Below are 18,357 nucleotides of genomic sequence, written 5' to 3' on the forward strand. Positions count from 1 at the left end.
GAGCGTAAACATTGGACGATTGAACAGTGGAAAAACGTTGTGTGGAGTGACGAATCACGGTTCACGATGTGGCGATCCGATGGCAGGGTATGGGTATGGCGAATGCTCGGTGAACGTCAACTGTCAGCGTGTGTAGTGCCAATTGTGACCAACAGTTGTAGTACCAACAGTAAAATTCGGAGGTTGTGGTGTTATGGTGTGATCGTGTTTTTCTTGTAGGGGGCTTGCACCCCTTGTTGTTTTGCGTGGCACTCTCACAGGGCAGTGTTTTAAGCACCTTCTTGCTTCCCACTGTTGAAGAGCAATTGGGGGATGGCGATTGCATCTTTCAACACGATCGAGCACCTGTTCATACTGCACGGCCTGTGGCGGAGTGGTTACACGACCATAACATCCCTGTAATGGACTGGCCTGCACAGAGTCCTGACTTGAATCCTATAGAACACCTTTGGGATGTTTTGGAACGCCGATTTCGTGCCAGGCCTCACCGACCTACATCGATACCTCTCCTCAGTTCAGCACTCCATGAAGAATGGACACCTGATTGAAAGTATGCCTGCGAGAGTGCAAGCTGTCATCAAGGCTAAGGGTGGGCCAACACCATATTGAATTCAAGCAGTACCGATGGAGGGCGCAACGAACTTGTAAGTCATTTTCAGCCAGGTGTCCGGATACTTTTGATCACATAGTATGGGCTTCAATCCTGCTTTACACTGGATAAAACGGCAAACTATGGTTTAGGCCCTCCCTTGATCATATCCTGGATCCGCCACTACATATCTATCTATCTATCTATCTATCTATCTATCTATCTATCTATCTATCTATCTATCTATCTATCTATCTATCTATCTATCTATCTATCTATCTATCTATCTATCTATCTATCTATCTATCTATCTATCTATCTATCTAGTGTCTCCCGATAATGTGCGGACTCTTTCTCGCTCAGCCGCAGAGTTGCCAGCACAGATAAGGGTTCAAATAGTTGACATTCTATTCTCTGTTTTGCCAGAATCGTTGTCAACGACGCCAACTTTCCAAAATTTATGTAGGTGCATATCAATGGCAGGGCGTGTTAGCCAATATGTTTTCAGGGAAGTCTCGTTATTTGATTATTTTATTTTAGTTGAAATCTTTCATGAACACTGTCATAAAGGGCTGTGCCGTGATAAAGTAAAATATGCCGTATTATAAAGATAAGTTGGGTCTGCCCTAGCTCAGTCGTTAACACGGCTCAATTAAACGCAAGAAAAACAGATTCAATCCCGGATCCAAACTAAAAATCTTGCGGGTGCGCCGCACCCACAAAATTATGTGTGTGGGTTCAGGTGCCCCGGTGCACCCACGAAGTCGGCGCGCATGATCGTTGTTGGACATAATTAAAATAAGTTAAATCTACATTCAATACCTACTGGTAAAATAATTAAAGCAAAGTACTATGTTGAAAAACCCAGCAATGGGGGAGCATCCTCTTAGCCTCTGAGTCGAATCGACCTTTCAGCTTTGTCTTAGTCGGTTACAAAAAGTGCATTCGCAAGATTTTTAGCTCTTAGTACCTCAAGGCGACTATTAAGTCTCTAATTACTCTAAGGGCCAGGCCCGTTGCCAGTCCAAAAATTTAGGGGTGGTGGTGGTAGAAGCTAGGGGGGCGACCCAATCATATTATACTTGATCACCATATTATAGTTCATTTGCAAGCCTACCGTGAAATTTTATGGGGGCCAGCCAAAGGTTAGGGGGGGCTTGCCCCCTGTGGACACGAGCCTGCTAAGGGCTGGAAAAACCTCGAAATATTAACGAAGATGACGCCCGGCACCCAAAATTACTGATCTTATACTCTTGTTATTGTTCATTTGGTGTTTAAGGAATAGCCTGTAAATGGATTTAAAAAATAACCTTTTCTTGGAAGTATGGATAATTTCAGTTTACTGTGGATAATTTTTCTCATTTATTATATCATAAAATCAATTTGTAACATGTAGTTTTAAATAAATATTTGAGGGGGCCAAGCCAAGAATTGGGGAGGCCGGTCCCCCCCTTAACTACGTCCCTGCCCATACGTATAAACTTAACACGTCAGTTACAAAACATGATAAGTGACAAAATCATATTTTCTGCATTGAATAAATATGTAGTACAAAACATCGCAAAATAAGTTACAATAATACTGAGACAATTAAACATAATCGTGAAGTTACTCCAGTTACCTTGACAGTTTTTTATGCACTTCTTCACTTGACGAGGCAATCTTTTTGGTACGAAGACTAAAGAAAGCATTTGTGATCGCGAAAATTCGACCAAGGCCTAGAGGTCTTGCGCCTCGTGATCACTGCGGGGACCCCTGGGCCTCGGGCCCTTGGCGATTGCCAAGTAGCCAACGTGGCCAGTCCGACAATGATCAGATATGAAGATATCTTTAACTACATCTGTGACATGTTCAATTACTTCCTTAATAAATCTAAAAGTCAATTGGGCATTTATTCCGAAGTTGGGCGTCCGCTTTCACAACGTTTTTTCGTTATCTCCTTTGGACACTTTTTGCAATTTGTTATTAGGTTCAGCAATCCGTGCTCTTCACAAACTTTTAAAAGATTTTGTTCGTTATCAACGTATTGCTTCACAAATGTTAAAACTGTTAGTTCATTGCCCTTGTACATTCGCCATGTTGATAACATAAATGCTCGTTACTATCCCACAATGCAACTGTTTGGTTACCTTGCGCCAAGTAGTTCCCTCCGCTCGCCGTATAGTCCAATGTTTATAACCGCTTATATATAACAAATAAACAGATTTTTCGAGACCCATATATATATTCAAGCACACAAATGATCAAATTATCCATATCTTTCCTGTAAATTTTAAAAATTTTGCTGGAAACGGACGCCCAACTTTGGAACTTAACCCGTGAATTGAAATATGTTAGAATCTAATTGTATTTTGCAAGTTACGGTAAGTATCGCGTATTTAATTTTATCTATAAATTCTGCAAATCTTGGTGGAATTAAACTTAACCTGTACCTTATAATTAACAATTGCTATTTCACTATTTCGAAGATTATATATTAGTTAGGTGTGGTACGAGACTAACTTACTTCTACTGTCTCCTTGAATTTGTCAATACTCAAGTCATTTTTTACGATCTCATTTCGTTTCTCCAATATGTTTATAAGCTTTTCTTTAGACGTCTCCAGAGAAAGTTCTGAATCTTTCGATTTGAGTTCTTCTAGCAGAACATCTGCTTCGATTTCAAGTTTCTGGTCGTCACTGCAAGTTCCATATTCGCGAAGTATATCTTCCATATCATTAGCATCCTTCGTTTCATCCAACATGCTACAGTCTATGTCATTTATGCATCCCGATTGCTTGAGAGATTTTTCAGCAGATTTGAATCGTTTCATTTGATTAAGCACAAGATATAAGACATTCCACTTCTTACTTGAAATACTTCTGGCGTCACACATTTCCTAAATATTCTTTTATTTGCATATTGACTCTTTTGTACTTATTTTCAACATTTTCATTTGTGTTAAATTAAGATTCAATCTTCTTGCACGCATTATAATAAAAACATTATTTATGCATTATTCAAATCAAAGATTAGCAGCTACAAGTGAGGTAAAGAAAGTAATATTCTTTTTTTTTTTTTTTTTTCTCCTCTTTCGAGGAATTAAGAAAGTAATATTCAGCAGTCCAGGGGAAACCTTCAAAGATTATAAATATTTTAAATTTTCTTCTTTTACTTTACTTTTCACCTTTCATTTTTCTTCTTTCTTCATCTCTAAAGAGTGCTTCGTTAGAGTAGGCACAAACATAAACTCTAAGGGCCTTATGCAGAGTCGTTTTGACGTATGATTAGCATCATACTGAAGGCCTGACTACTGCAGGAAACATAAATGTGAGTCGAATTCTTTAGTATGGCACTAATCACGTGTCGGAACGACTCTGCATAAGGCCCTTATCTAGAACCTGATTTTGTTGTTATTAATTTTTGTATCATATATAGGTTCATAAACGTTCAAATAGAGAATATGGGTTCCACTTTATAAAATTATTTTACAGAAGAACTTTAAATAATGGCATGATATCGTCAACAATTTGACCAAGGGTCGTATCTCAAAATCTCACTTTTTCAGACATAAAGAAAAAAAATGAAATGAAATCTTTAGTTTTACGTCCCACAGTTATGCCGGTTAGGCTAAAGGAGACGGTGATGATGAGAAATGAATGAAATGAAGAAAGTGGAAACGGGAGAACCCCGAGAAAACCCACGAGCACGGTGTTTGTCCACCACAAAGTCCACACGGCGCGAGCTGGGATCGAACCAGGGACCCCAAGGACCGGAGGTGAACGTTCTACCACTGAGCCACCGCGCCCCCCAGACATAAAGAAAGAAATATATTTTCATATTAGAGGAAAAAGTTAAATATGCAATAATTGATCAATTTTCCACATAATTATATATTATCTGGAATAGGTGACGAATTATTACATATATTCAACTGCTTCCCTTTCTACGTAATTAATATTTCTTTATGTCTGAAAAAGTGAGATTTTGAGATACGACCCTTGGTCAAATTGTTGACGATATGTTCTATAATGGTTTCCAAACAGACTCGTAGCCAGCCCAAAAATGTAGAGGGGCCCGGTAGAAGTTAGGGGAGGACGATCCAACTATATTATAGTTCATTTGCAAGCCTACCTTGAGAATTTCAGGTGGGACCGTTCCCCTATCCCCCCATGGAACGGGCCTGTTTCAAAATGATAAATTACATGGCCTTGAGTGGGCTGTCTGCTTTCTCCAACCGCATTTACACGGTGTTATCAATTTGTGACAGGCGATAGTGTGTACTGACTTATCCGCACAACAGCTAATGTTATTGATACCAGACGTGTTATCTAAAAATATTGTATTACTATATTAATTGCTGATTTTAGCAAGTATAAAAATGAATTATGTTCTTGTTCTAGAACCACATGCACTTATTATCATGGTCACAACTGAAGTTGCAAACCTAAATGGCGCAGACGTATTGGCAGTGTTAAACCATTTGTTATACTGCTAAATTATTGTAAAGATGAATCTTAGTAACGTCAGAATTGTCCGTGTGGACTTATTAAAATTTGTATTACACATAAAAGGATGGGTATGTTCTTGTTCTTCCTATCCCGATGCTATTTTGCCTCGAACTCGATTTACAACTCACCTGGCAATGAAAATGAATTATGAAAACACGTTCAAACGGCACGTTTCTATGTCAACTGGTTGTCATGATACAAACTTTTAAATGTTTCCATATATATATATATACAAAGTGAAAATCTTTAGAATACATTGTTTTGCATAACTGCCAGTAGACTTTGATCCAAACTTTTGTTCAAAATTTCTCTGTTATATGAAATAGAAACCGTTACCTATCACAGGATAGTAAACAACATATCTTAATAGCACTAGGCTTACTTGAGCTCTCTGCTTGGAGATGTTTGGAGAAGGTCAAGGCAAGAACAAAGTGGTCTCCAATCCGAAATTTGATTTCACCGTCATTTTAGATTTCGACAAAACTAGCAAATTCAGAACTCACAGCAAAAGATCTTTTGTGGAGCCCGTTCAAACTACTCGACCTCTTTTGCCATTTGAAATTTTAAAGTTTACTCCGTACCCCTAATTGGCGGGTCTGGGGTGGAACTTTTATAGTACATATTTCAATCCCTTAAAATAATGACGCCATGTTTTAGCGTTTTCTCAAATCCACAGTCGTTTCGCAGATACACGGGGTGGCAGTGGATTTTATGGACACGAAATGTGAACCACCGCCATTTTGGATGGGGTCAATATAGGGACTTGAAACTTCCGGCAAAATATTTTTCTTGTCAAGACCTTTCCAACGATATATTACCCGCTCCTCCTTGCCATTTGAAATTTTCAAATTGACGCCACGTACCCCTATGTGGGGGTATCGGGGGTGGACCTTTTATAGCTCAAAATTCAAGCCCTTTAAAATAATGATGGACGTGTTTTTGCGTTTTCTCATATTCGCAGTCATTTCGAATATACACAGGGAACCCCGAAAAACATACCTTTTTCATATTAGGTGTATTGTACTGCCACCTACTGCCAGGTACTCATTATCTAAGTAGTCAACCTAAGTAGGCAACCTAAGTAGTCATTAGACCTCGTGAGAAAGCAGAATGGGGCTCTCCGCGGAACTCACGGATTTCGAACGTGGTCAGGTGATTGGGTGTCACTTGTGTGAGAAGTCTGTTCGCGAGATTTCCACACTCCTTAACATCCCTAGGTCCACTGTATCTGATGTGATAGTGAAGTGGAAACGTGAAGGGACACGTACAGCATAAAAGCGTACAAGTCGACCTCGTCAGTTAACTGACAGAGACCGCCGACAGTTGAAGAGGGTCGCAAAGTGTAATAGTTAGACATCTATCTAGACCAGCGTTTCCCAACCGGTGTGCCGTGGCACGCTGGTGTGCCGCGAATGGACCACTGGTGTGCCGCGAGGAAATCGAAACAAAATTATTAATTCTATAGCAACCAAATTGCAAGACATAGGAAAAAATGTATATTTTTGTATTTCACATTACTATGAATTTCTACCATGGAAAAAGTTACTGTAATTGCAATATATTATTCTACCTCTATTACTGTGTAGCAGACAGTATTTCAGCTCGTACACATTTCCACGGTTAGCTGCTATGTTACGCTTCAATTGAGAGTCATACTAACACCGAGAAATGGAAGCACTTGTACGGTACGCTTCAAGTGAACGTTCGCAGAACACTCATTCGCACGTGAATGACAGAACAACACTTTGTTCAACAGATGTGTTTTGACTTCGACGCATCGCAAGCTGTGTGATTGCAATAATATGCACCGGTTTTGGTTAAAACAGCAAAGTTAAAAGTACAAGACATTTGTTTGTTCGTTCGTTATTTAGTGATCTTCGTTCTTAGTGAAAGGTTGGATACAGTTTTCGAAAAAGGAAGCGTATTTTAAAAAATCTGAGTCCTATATTTCATTGCAATTGTTTTCTATTTTAAAATTAGAATAAAAAATAAGCATAATGAATTACCACGGGGAAAAACCAGTGATCGAGCTTTCATCTCTGTGAGAAAGAGATCAGTAATCACAGAAAAAAATTACCATGTATTTTATACTTGCAAATAATAATAATAATAATATCTATGAGTGTGCCGCGAGAATTCAAGTTACACCCGTAGTGTGCCGCAAGTTGAAAAAGGTTGGGAAACGCTGATCTAGACCATCATACAGGAATTCCAAACTGCATCAGGATCCACTCCAAGTACTATCATAGTTAGGCGTGACGCCAGAAAACTTGGATTTCATGGTCGAGCGGCTGCTCATAAGCCACACAACACGCAGGTAAATGCCAAACGATGCCTCGCTTGGTGTAAGAAACGTAAACATTGGACGATTCAACACTGGAAAAACGTTGTGTGGAGTGACGAATCACGGTACACAATGTGGCGATCCGATGGCAGGGTGTGGGTATGGCGAATGCACGGTGAACGTCATCCATCACCATGTGTAGTGCCAACAGTAAAATTCGGGGGTTATGGTGTAATGGTGTTGTCGTGTTTTTCTTGTAGGGGGCTTGCACCCCTTGTTGTTTTGTGTGGCACTCTCACAGCACAGGCCTACATTGATGTTTTAAGCATCTTTTTGCTTCCCACTGTTGAAGAGCAATTCGGAGATGGCGATTGCATCTTTCAACATGATCGAGCACCTGTTCATACTGCACGGCCTGTGGCGGAGTGGTTACACGACAATAACATCCCTGTAATGGACTGGCTTGCACAGAGTCCTGACTTGAATCCTATAGAACACCTTTGGGATGTTTTGAAACGTCGACTTCGTGCCAGGCCTCACCGACCTACATCGATACCTCTCCTCAGTTCAGCATTCCATGAAGAATGGGCTGCCATTTCCCAAGAAACCTTTCAGCACCTGATTGAAAGTATGCCTGCGAGAGTGGAAGCTGTCATCAAGGCTAAGGGTAGGCCAACACCATATTGAATTCCAGCAGTACCGATGGAGGACGCCACGAACTTGTAAGTCATTTTCAGCCAGGTGTCCGGATACTTTTGATCACATAATGTATATATATATATATATATATATATATATATATATATATATATATATATATATATATATATATATATATATATATATGCGTGTGTGTGTGTGTGTGTGTATTATATAATGCATGTAATGTAAATAGAGGAAATAGAAAATTCTATTTCCTTCGAAAAATCAAATCTAAAAGAAACATTTCTTTATTCAGTATAGGCAATGTAATTTTTTTCTTCACGTTTCACTTTTGACTATTTCATAATCCATTTTCTTGTGTGTCTTCCGAACTACTCCAAATGTGAGCTCATGAGCCCCCGACTTTCAAATTTCGATTCGAAACCAAAATTAATAGTTTGTTATTGATTGTTTTGAAGAAAAATAGTTTGTTTCAAAAATATAAAGAATATATATACAAAATAAAGTTGCGTAGTGCAATTAATACGCCACCACTTCCAAATTTCAATTCAAACTCAAAATAACTAGTTTGTTATTGATTGTTTCGAAGAAAAAAATTGCTTAGAAATACTTCAAGAGATATTTACAAAATAAATTGGAAAAGGCCACCTACACACTGCCCTACTTTCAAACTTTTTATTCGAAATCGAAGCCAATGATTTGTTTTTCGTTTTGTTATTGATTGTTTTGAAGAAAAAGTAGTTTTCGAAAATTATAGAGATATTTACACTTTCGCTGCCCCCGTTACTTTCAAATTTCGATGTAAATCCGAAACCAGTCGTTGTTTTTAGTTTGTCATTGCACATTATAATATTTGTTCGAAAATCATAAAAAAGATATATTTACAAAATAAAGTTGGGATGTGGCCAAATTTACCCTGGTCCTTCCATTTACAAATTGAGATAGAAAACCAAAATCAATTGTTTGATATGCGTTTATTGTTGATTATTTTGAAGGAAGAATCTTTTTGTTTGAAAAACAGTTTACAAAAAAAAAAAAAAAGTGATGAAACTTTACGCTGGACCCATTTTCAAATTTCGATTCAAAAACCGAAGCTAATCGTTTGTTTTTCCTTTGTTATTGATTGTTTTGAAGAGAAATCGGAAAGCATTGAAAATATTTTGATAATAAAGTTGACAGTCACTTTCACATTTGCTCTGGACTTTCAAATTTCGTTCAAAGCAGAAAACGGTTAAAGATGAGAAGAGTAGCACAATTAGTGGAGCACGCAGAGGTTCGTCAAGGGACGGTTCAGGTTCCCAAGTTCACACAATTTCAAGTGTTTCTGTATTATGAGATGATCAAGAAACCAATGGGAATCTCCTATATTAAATTCTACTTTTGCTTGGAAGTGAATCTGTGAATGTGTAGTTTACTGGATCTCCTTGACGGAGGCTCTAAAAATGCATGAGTATGTGTGTTGTGCTGCAGCGACCTATACATGGTTATGAAATTTCTTCTTTCGTTTTTAGACACACCTACAGTGGTGTTTCATCATGTCGAAAATAGTTCCTTCCTTTATATCGACAAACATCGAAGTTTTAAGTAAAAAAATAAATAAATAAATAAATAAATAAAAAATAAAAAATAAAAATAAAAAAAATAAAAAATAAAAATAGCGTTCGTCAGTTGTTTCTGTCAAATATAATCTATGGATGTTCTGTGTTGTGAAGAAATTTATTTCTTCTCCCCCTTCCCCCAGAACAGTGATTGTGCGTAAATTAGTGATATGCGGAAGAATAGTGTTGCTCTTCACTTTCAAGAAATGGCTCCATAGAAAGACACACCTAAGAATAATTATGCCAAGACTTTTCTGAGCTTTTCTGAGAAGAAAGATTTGAACAATGTCTCATTAAAATGACACACAATATTTCTTCAATGTACCAACAGTAAAAATGTATAAAAAAGAAAAGTTATAATTTCGCAAAAGTATCTTCCGATTCTTCATTCGTACACATCTGTGAATTTTCGTGTGGTGTCCGGACAAAGTGAAATATGGTCTAGTATACCGTACTTAATTATGGCCAAAATATATATAAAATTGTGTTTAATAGTGAAGTGCTTTGTTTACTAGTATAATTGAATTTATTGTAAATCCACGTAAATATTGTTATCGTGAAATAAAAAAAAGTAACAAAGAAAAAATGACCGCAAGAAATAAAGTACAGGCAAAGGAAAATTGCTTTTGATCATTAGGCATGAAAGTTTTAATGATAAAAATTTGTGCCAGACATAAGTTGCATGCTAGTTTAAGTAAATGTTGTTGCTTATATGCAGGAGTAAAAGTGGGTCTGAAAAAGAAGGGGGACGGTAGTTAGCGGCATGACATCACAACGTCCCCCCCTATCTTTGCCCATTATATTTTTTCAGTTACTGGGGGGACGCCGTACATATTTTTGGAGGTAGGGGTACGGCGTTCCCCGCGTTCCTCCGCACTTTTACCCCTGTCTATATGTAATATCACAAGATATTGCAAATAGACACTACCATCACAATGGTTCAAGGGTGATGGTGCTGCGGAGATCCTCGTCACTGAACGAACTTTGGATCGGGTTCGATCCTCTTTGACTGAATGTTATATTAGACGATGAATCGGAATCGTTCATAGTAAAGGAATGGTGCTACTGAACTAGGTTATATGAGCGAAGTAATAAGTATTAGGAACTGTGAGTCGAACCAGATGTTCCGAGGACCTATGTCAAATAATGGAACTACTCAGACCATTGTAAATCTTGAGTATTCCGAACCAAGAGCATACGAGGACTGAACTTTTAGATTCTTGTAAATTTAACGAATCCCGACTTGAACTCGTAAGGACGGAACCACTCATGATATAAAATTGGCATCCCGAACAGCCACATAAACCAATATCTATATATTATCTATATCTATATCTATATCCATATCTATATCTATATCTATATCTATATCTATATCTATATCTATATCTATATCTATATCTATATCTATATCTATATCTATGTATGTATGTATGAATCTATATGAGAAATGCTTATTTTTTGCATACCTTGCGCAAAGCCTCCCTTGTTTCAAACTCCGAAATCACTCCCTTTGCGTATGCTACTGAACAGAATAACACTATTTGATAATAGCATATGTTTTATGATAGTACATTTTATTGCTTTAAAAATGGGCAAATGAAAATGACCAATAATAATAGTAATAACAATATCTGAGAGAGACGAATACATATTCGATAATAAGCCAGTATTTCATTATCTTCTTTTAAACTTTGAAAATGAGAATTGACATACTACAACGAATACAGATTGGATAATGCCACAATGCTTCATAGTTGTTTTATACATTACAAATGGAGAAGAAGGGGAGTAGGATAATACTATTTGAATCGAACAAAGACTAAAAAAAATGTTGTTCGTTCTCTTATACATGTAAGTATCGCTCGTACACCACGTGATGGAGTTTGGTTTCTATGGCGTGATTTATTCTTAGTTATTATTGAAATCATATGTTAGTAGATTTTTATCACTTCTGGTTTCAGTAGATATATTATAGTAGAGATGGAATATAATCTTGGTTGATTGCAGAAAACCATTCGTGGTATGTAGTAACGTTTTCACTCTATGACGATCCACGTTGAAACCGGACTCATCGTTCTTGCAGTATGTAGAGCAATATTGTGCGCTGAAGTCGTAGTGGATTTCTTCTAGTCCGGTTCTAGTAGTCCCGCTTCAGAATGAGAATGGTATTTACTCTTGAAACGTTTAATCGATTCCAGGATTCTGTTTTGTATTTTTTACCGTTTTTACTCTGTAGCGATCAACGTTAAAATCGGACGTGATTGATTTCTGTCACTTTCGGTTTTAGTAGAGAGATTATAGTGGAGAAGGTTATATTTCTGGAACTCTTATTTTACTACAGAAAACTGTTTTTCTCTATCAATGTATTACAGTTTTTGTTCTATTGTATTGAACGTTAAAATCGGAAGTGATTGATTTCTGTCACTTTCAGTTTTAGTAAAGAGATTATAGTGGAGAAGGATATCTTTCTGGAACTCTTATTTTACTACAGAAAACTGTTTCTCTCTATCAATGTATTACAGTTTTTATTCTATGGCAATCAACGTTAAAATAGGAAGTGATTGATTTTTGTCACTTTCGGTTTTAATAGAGAGATTATAGTGGAGAAGGATATATTTCTGGAACTCTTATTTTACTACAGAAAACTGTTTCTCTCTATCAATGTATTACAGTTTTTGTTCTATGGCAATCAACGTTAAAATCGGAAGTGATTGATTTTTGTCACTTTCAGTTTTAGTAAAGAGATTATAGTGGAGAAGTATATAATTCTGGAACTCTTATTTTACTACAGAAAAGTGTTTCTCCCAATGTATTACAGATTTTGTTCTATGGCAATCAACGTTAAAATCGGAAGTGATTGATTTTTGTCACTTTCGGTTTTAATAGAGAGATTATAGTGGAGAAGGATATATTCCTGGAACTCTTATTTTACTACAGAAAACTGTCTCTCTTTATCAATATATTACAGTTTTTTTTTCTATGGCAATCAACGTTAAAATAGGAAGTGATTGATTTTTGTCACTTTCAGTTTTAGTAGAGAGATTATAGTGGAGAAGGATATATTTCTGGAACTTATTTTACTACAGAAAACTGTTTCTCTCTATCAATGTATTACAGTTTTTGTTCTATGGCAATCAACGTTAAAATCGGAAGTGATTGATTTTTGTCACTTTCAGTTGTAGTAAAGATATTATAGTGGAGAAGTATATAATTCTGGAACTCTTATTTTACTACAGAAAAGTGTTTCTCTCAATGTATTACAGATTTTGTTCTATGGCAATCAACGTTAAAATCGGAAGTGATTGATTTTTGTCACTTTCGGTTTTAATAGAGAGATTATAGTGGAGAGGGATATATTTCTGGAACTCTTATTTTACTACAGAAAACTATTTCTCTTTATCAATATATTACAGTTTTTTTTCTATGGCAATCAACGTTAAAATAGGAAGTGATTGATTTTTGTCACTTTCAGTTTTAGTAGAGAGATTATAGTGGAGAAGGATATATTTCTGGAACTTATTTTACTACAGAAAATTGTTTCTCTCTATCAATGTATTACAGTTTTTGTTCTATGGCAATCAACGTTAAAATCGGAAGTGATTGATTTTTGTCACTTTCAGTTTTAGTAAAGAGATTATAGTGGAAAAGTGTATAATTCTGCAACTCTTACTTTACTACAGAAAACTTTTTCTCTCAATGTATTACAGATTTTGTTCTATGGCAATCAACGTTAAAATAGGAAGTGATTGATTTTTTTGTCACTTTCAGTTTTAGTAGAGAGATTATAGTGGAGAAAGATATATTTCTGGAACTTATTTTACTACAGAAAATTGTTTCTCTCTATCAATGTATTACAGTTTTTGTTCTATGGCAATCAACGTTAAAATCGGAAGTGATTGATTTTTGTCACTTTCAGTTTTAGTAAAGAGATTATGGTGGAGAAGTATATAATTCTGGAACTCTTATTTTACTACAGAAAACTGTTTCTCTGAATGTATTACAGATTTTATTTTATGGCAATCAACGTTAAAACAGGAAGTGATTGATTTTTGTCACTTTCAGTTTTAGTAAAGAGATTATAGTGGAGAAGTATATAATTCTGGAACTTTTATTTTACTACAGAAAACTGTTTCTCTCTATCAATATATTACAGTTTTTGTTCTATGGCAATCATCGTTAAAATCGGAAGTGATTGATTTTTGTCACTTTCGGTTTTAATAGAGAGATTATAGTGGAGAAGGATATATTTCTGGAACTCTTATTTTACTACAGAAAACTGTTTCTCTGTATCAATGTATTACAGTTTTTGTTCTATGGCAATCAATGTTAAAATAGGAAGTGATTGATTTTTGTCACTTTCGGTTTTAATAGAGAGATTATAGTGGAGAAGGATATATTTCTGGAACTCTTATTTTACTACAGAAAACTGTTTCTCTCTATCAATGTATTACAGATTTTGTTCTATGGCAATCAACGTTAAAATAGGAAGTGATTGGTTTTTGTCACTTTCAGTTTTAGTAAAGAGATTATAGTGGAGAAGTATATAATTCTGGAACTCTTATTTTACTACAGAAAAGTGTTTCTCTCAATGTATTACAGGTTTTGTTCTATGGCAATCAACGTTAAAAGAGGAAGTGATTGATTTTTGTCACTTTCAGTTTTAGTAGAGAGATTATAGTGGAGAAGGATATATTTCTGGAACTTATTTTACTACAGAAAACTGTTTCTCTCTATCAATGTATTACAGTTTTTGTTCTATGGCAATCAACGTTAAAATCGGAAGTGATTGATTTTTGTCACTGTCAGTTGTAGTAAAGAGATTATAGTGGAGAAGTATATAATTCTGGAACTCTTATTTTACTACAGAAAAGTGTTTCTCTCAATGTATTACAGTTTTTGTTCTATGGCAATCAACGTTAAAATAGGAAGTGATTGATTTTTGTCACTTTCAGTTTTAGTAAAGAAATTATAGTGGAGAAGGATATAATTTTGGAACTCTTATTTTACTACAGAAAACTGTTTCTCTCAATGTATTACAGTTTTGGTTCTATGGCAATCAACGTTAAAATCGGAAGTGATTGATTTTTGTCACTTTCGGTTTTAATAGAGAGAGATTATAGTGGAGAAGGATATATTTCTGGAACTCTTATTTTACTACAGAAAACTGTTTCTCTCTATCAATATATTACAGTTTTTGTTCTATGGCAATCAACGTTAAAATCGGAAGTGATTGATTTTTGTCACTTTCAGTTTTAATAGAGAGATTATAGTGGAGAAGGATATATTTCTGGAACTCTTATTTTACTACAGGAAACTGTTTCTCTCTATCAATGTATTACAGTTTTTGTTCTATGGCAATCAACGTTAAAATCGGAAGTGATTGATTTTTGTCACTTTCAGTTTTAGTAAAGAGATTATAGTGAAGAAGTATATAATTCTGGAACTCTCATTTTACTACAGAGAGCTGTTTCTCTCAATGTATTACAGTTTTTGTTCAATGGCAATCAACGTTAAAATAGGAAGTGATTGATTTTTGTCACTTTCAGTTTTAGTAAAGAGATTATAGTGGAGAAGGATATAATTCTGGAACTCTTATTTTACTACAGGAAACTGTTTCTCTGTATCAATGTATTACAGTTTTTGTTCTATGGCAATCAACGTTAAAATCGGAAGTGATTGATTTTTGTCACTTTCAGTTTTAGTAGAGAGATTATAGTGGAGAAGGATATAATTCTGGAACTCTTATTTTACTACAGAAAACTGTTTCTCTCAATGTATTACAGTTTTGGTTCTATCGCAATCAACGCTAAAATCGGAAGTGATTGATTTTTGTCTCTTTCGGTTTTAATAGAGAGATTATAGTGGAGAAGGATATATTTTTGGAACTCTTATTTTACTACAGGAAACTGTTTCTCTCTGTCAATGTATTACAGTTTTTGTTCTATGGCAATCAACGTTAAAATAGGAAGTGATTGATTTTTGTCACTTTCAGTTTTAGTAAAGAGATTATAGTGGAGAAGGATATAATTCTGGAACTCTTATTTTACTACAGAAAACTGTTTCTCTCTATCAATGTATTACAGTTTTTGTTCTATGGCAATCAACGTTAAAATAGGAAGTGATTGATTTTTGTCACTTTCAGTTTTAGTAAAGAGATTATAGTGGAGAAGTATATAATTCTGGAACTTTTATTTTAGTACAGAAAACTGTTTCTCTGTATCAATGTATTACAGTTTTTGTTCTATGGCAATCAACGTTAAAATCGGAAGTGATTGATTTTTGTCAGTGTCAGTTGTAGTAAAGAGATTATAGTGGAGAAGTATATAATTCTGGAACTCTTATTTTACTAGAAAAAAGTGTTTCTCTCAATGTATTACAGATTTTGTTCTATGGCAATCAACGTTAAAATAGGAAGTGATTGATTTTTGTCACTTTCGGTTTTAATAGAGAGATTATAGTGGAGAAGGATATAATTCTGGAACTCTTATTTTACTACAGGAAACTGTTTCTCTCTATCAATGTATTACAGTTTTTGTTCTATGGCAATCAACGTTAAAATCGGAAGTTATTGATTTTTGTCACTTTCGGTTTTAATAGAGAGATTATAGTGGAGAAGGATATATTTTTGGCACTCTTATTTTACTACAGGAAACTGTTTCTCTCTGTCAATGTATTACAGTTTTTGTTCAATGGCAATCAACGTTAAAATAGGAAGTGAATGATTTTTGTCACTTTCAGTTTTAGTAAAGAGATTATAGTGGAGAAGTATATAATTCTGGAACTCGTATTTTACTACAGAAAACTGTTTCTCTCAATGTATTACAGTTTTGGTTCTATGGCAATCAACGTTAAAACAGGAAGTGATTGATTTTTGTCACTTTCAGTTTTAGTAAAGAGATTATAGTGGAGAAGTATATAATTCTGGAACTCTTATTTTACTACAGAAAACTGTTTTTCTCTATCAATGTATTACAGTTTTTGTTCTATTGTATTGAACGTTAAAATCGGAAGTGATTGATTTCTGTCACTTTCAGTTTTAGTAAAGAGATTATAGTGGAGAAGGATATATTTTTGGAACTTATTTTACTACAGGAAACTGTTTTTCTCTATCAATGTATTACAGTTTTTGTTCTATGGCAATCAACGTTAAAATGGGAAGTGAATGATTTCTTTCACTTCCGATTTGAGCAGAGAATTAAGAGAGAAGATAGTGTAGTAATTACTTTTAGAACGATTAATCAATTCCAAAAATACTGCACTCGCTACCTGTTATTTTTTTGCTCCGTGTATATCTATTTTGAAACCAGAAGTGGTTGTGAAATTCAAACGCACTACGTCTCTGTCCTTAACTCTGTACTAAAATACAAAGTAGTTCAATTTCATTAGAACTTTCGGTTACAAGTGTGAAATTTGAAAGATTAATGTGAAATTTGCCCACTTAACTTTATTTTGTAAATGACTTTTAATATATTTCGAAACAAAGTATTTTTCTTTTCAAACCAATGAATAAGAAAAGAAATACAAACGATTGGTTTGAGTTTTGAATCGAAACTTAAAAGTAAGATAAGCATTGTGAAGTTGTCTACCAAATACATCCTGTAAGTATCTCTTTTTGTTTTTCAAGCAAGTTTTTTCTTGAAAACAATAAAAATAAACCACCTTCATCAAGTTTATTTCATAAAGTTATTGGGAAAAGTAGTAAATGAGAAATATAATCTACTGCTATAGAAATCATAGCTGGGCGGTTCTTGTACACTCAGTATCAAAAAATTGCGACAGCTAACACCGTGCAGTTAGGCCACTCAATCTACTCTTCTCATTCCAAAATCGTGTCTGGTCTCTCTCCTCCTTTCCTCTCTCCCATACTAAAATCAGCAATAACATGAACACAATTCTAATTTCAAATTATACATATATTAGTATCGATAAGATGAAAGAATAAAAAGCGTGACGAAACAAGATTCATAAGTTGATGTAGGGAGAAACAAACACACACAATGGAAAACTGAAATCAAATAGTCTGTTAGACAGAGATTCAGAAGTGAGAGAGAGAAAGAAAACGGAAGAAAAAAGAGAAATAAAAGGGAGAACAGATAAAAGTATGGAATTTAAACGTAGTAAAAAAGAACCTAACATATAAAGTTTAGTTTCCAAAAATCCAACATAACTATAGAAGTAACGTTTGGATGCAATATTGAATATAGAGGATGAGTGAAAATGAGTTAAGTCACTTTCAAAATGAAGATCAAACTTGGTGATGAAATTAAATACTCAAATTCTAGTGAAATTGTAGTTCTGAGACACATCTGCGATAATGTCAAACGTGTACACACATGCTTACACATTGTATGTGCATGGCTCGGTTGCAAATTCGGTAGTGTGCATTGAACATACTGATCCGAAATCCAGAAAATAGCGTAGGTCATATCGTCGATTTCAAACTACTAACGCAAACGAAAAAAAATTGAGTGAGTGCTATTTTTCTTTTAAATGTCTATCAGAAAGAGCTAATATTAGAAGTCCAAAGTGTATCATATTGAAAAGTTACACATGTACAAAAGCAAAATTGGATGTTCTTTATAGACGTAGCAGACCTTGCACGTTTCATATTTCAAACGTGAATAAAACACATTGAATTATAGAATGTTGAGATAAATTATAGGATAGAAACGAACTTTGTGACAAACGAATATAGTAAAATCTTCTCTTGAAATAACCAAAATCGGGGCC

At 35.1% G+C, this 18,357-nt stretch overlaps 1 protein-coding gene across 1 annotated transcript in view; it reads right to left on the reverse strand.

Moving 5' to 3' along the window:
* The window catches only part of LOC145681597 (uncharacterized), a 41,766-nt gene extending 38,142 nt beyond the window's left edge, over window positions 1-3,624 (reverse strand). Inside the window, exon 1 of the mRNA XM_081753222.1 lies at window positions 3,096-3,624. Within this exon, the coding sequence (XP_081609348.1) occupies window positions 3,096-3,464 (369 nt within the window). The 5' untranslated portion in view covers window positions 3,465-3,624. The remainder of the gene's footprint in view (window positions 1-3,095) is intronic.
* Window positions 3,625-18,357: the final 14,733 nt, after the last annotated feature.

The sequence above is a fragment of the Thermobia domestica genome, chromosome 3, assembly GCF_964235325.1.
Source record: "Thermobia domestica chromosome 3, izTheDome1.hap1.1, whole genome shotgun sequence".
NCBI classification, from domain to species: Eukaryota; Metazoa; Arthropoda; class Insecta; order Zygentoma; family Lepismatidae; genus Thermobia; species Thermobia domestica.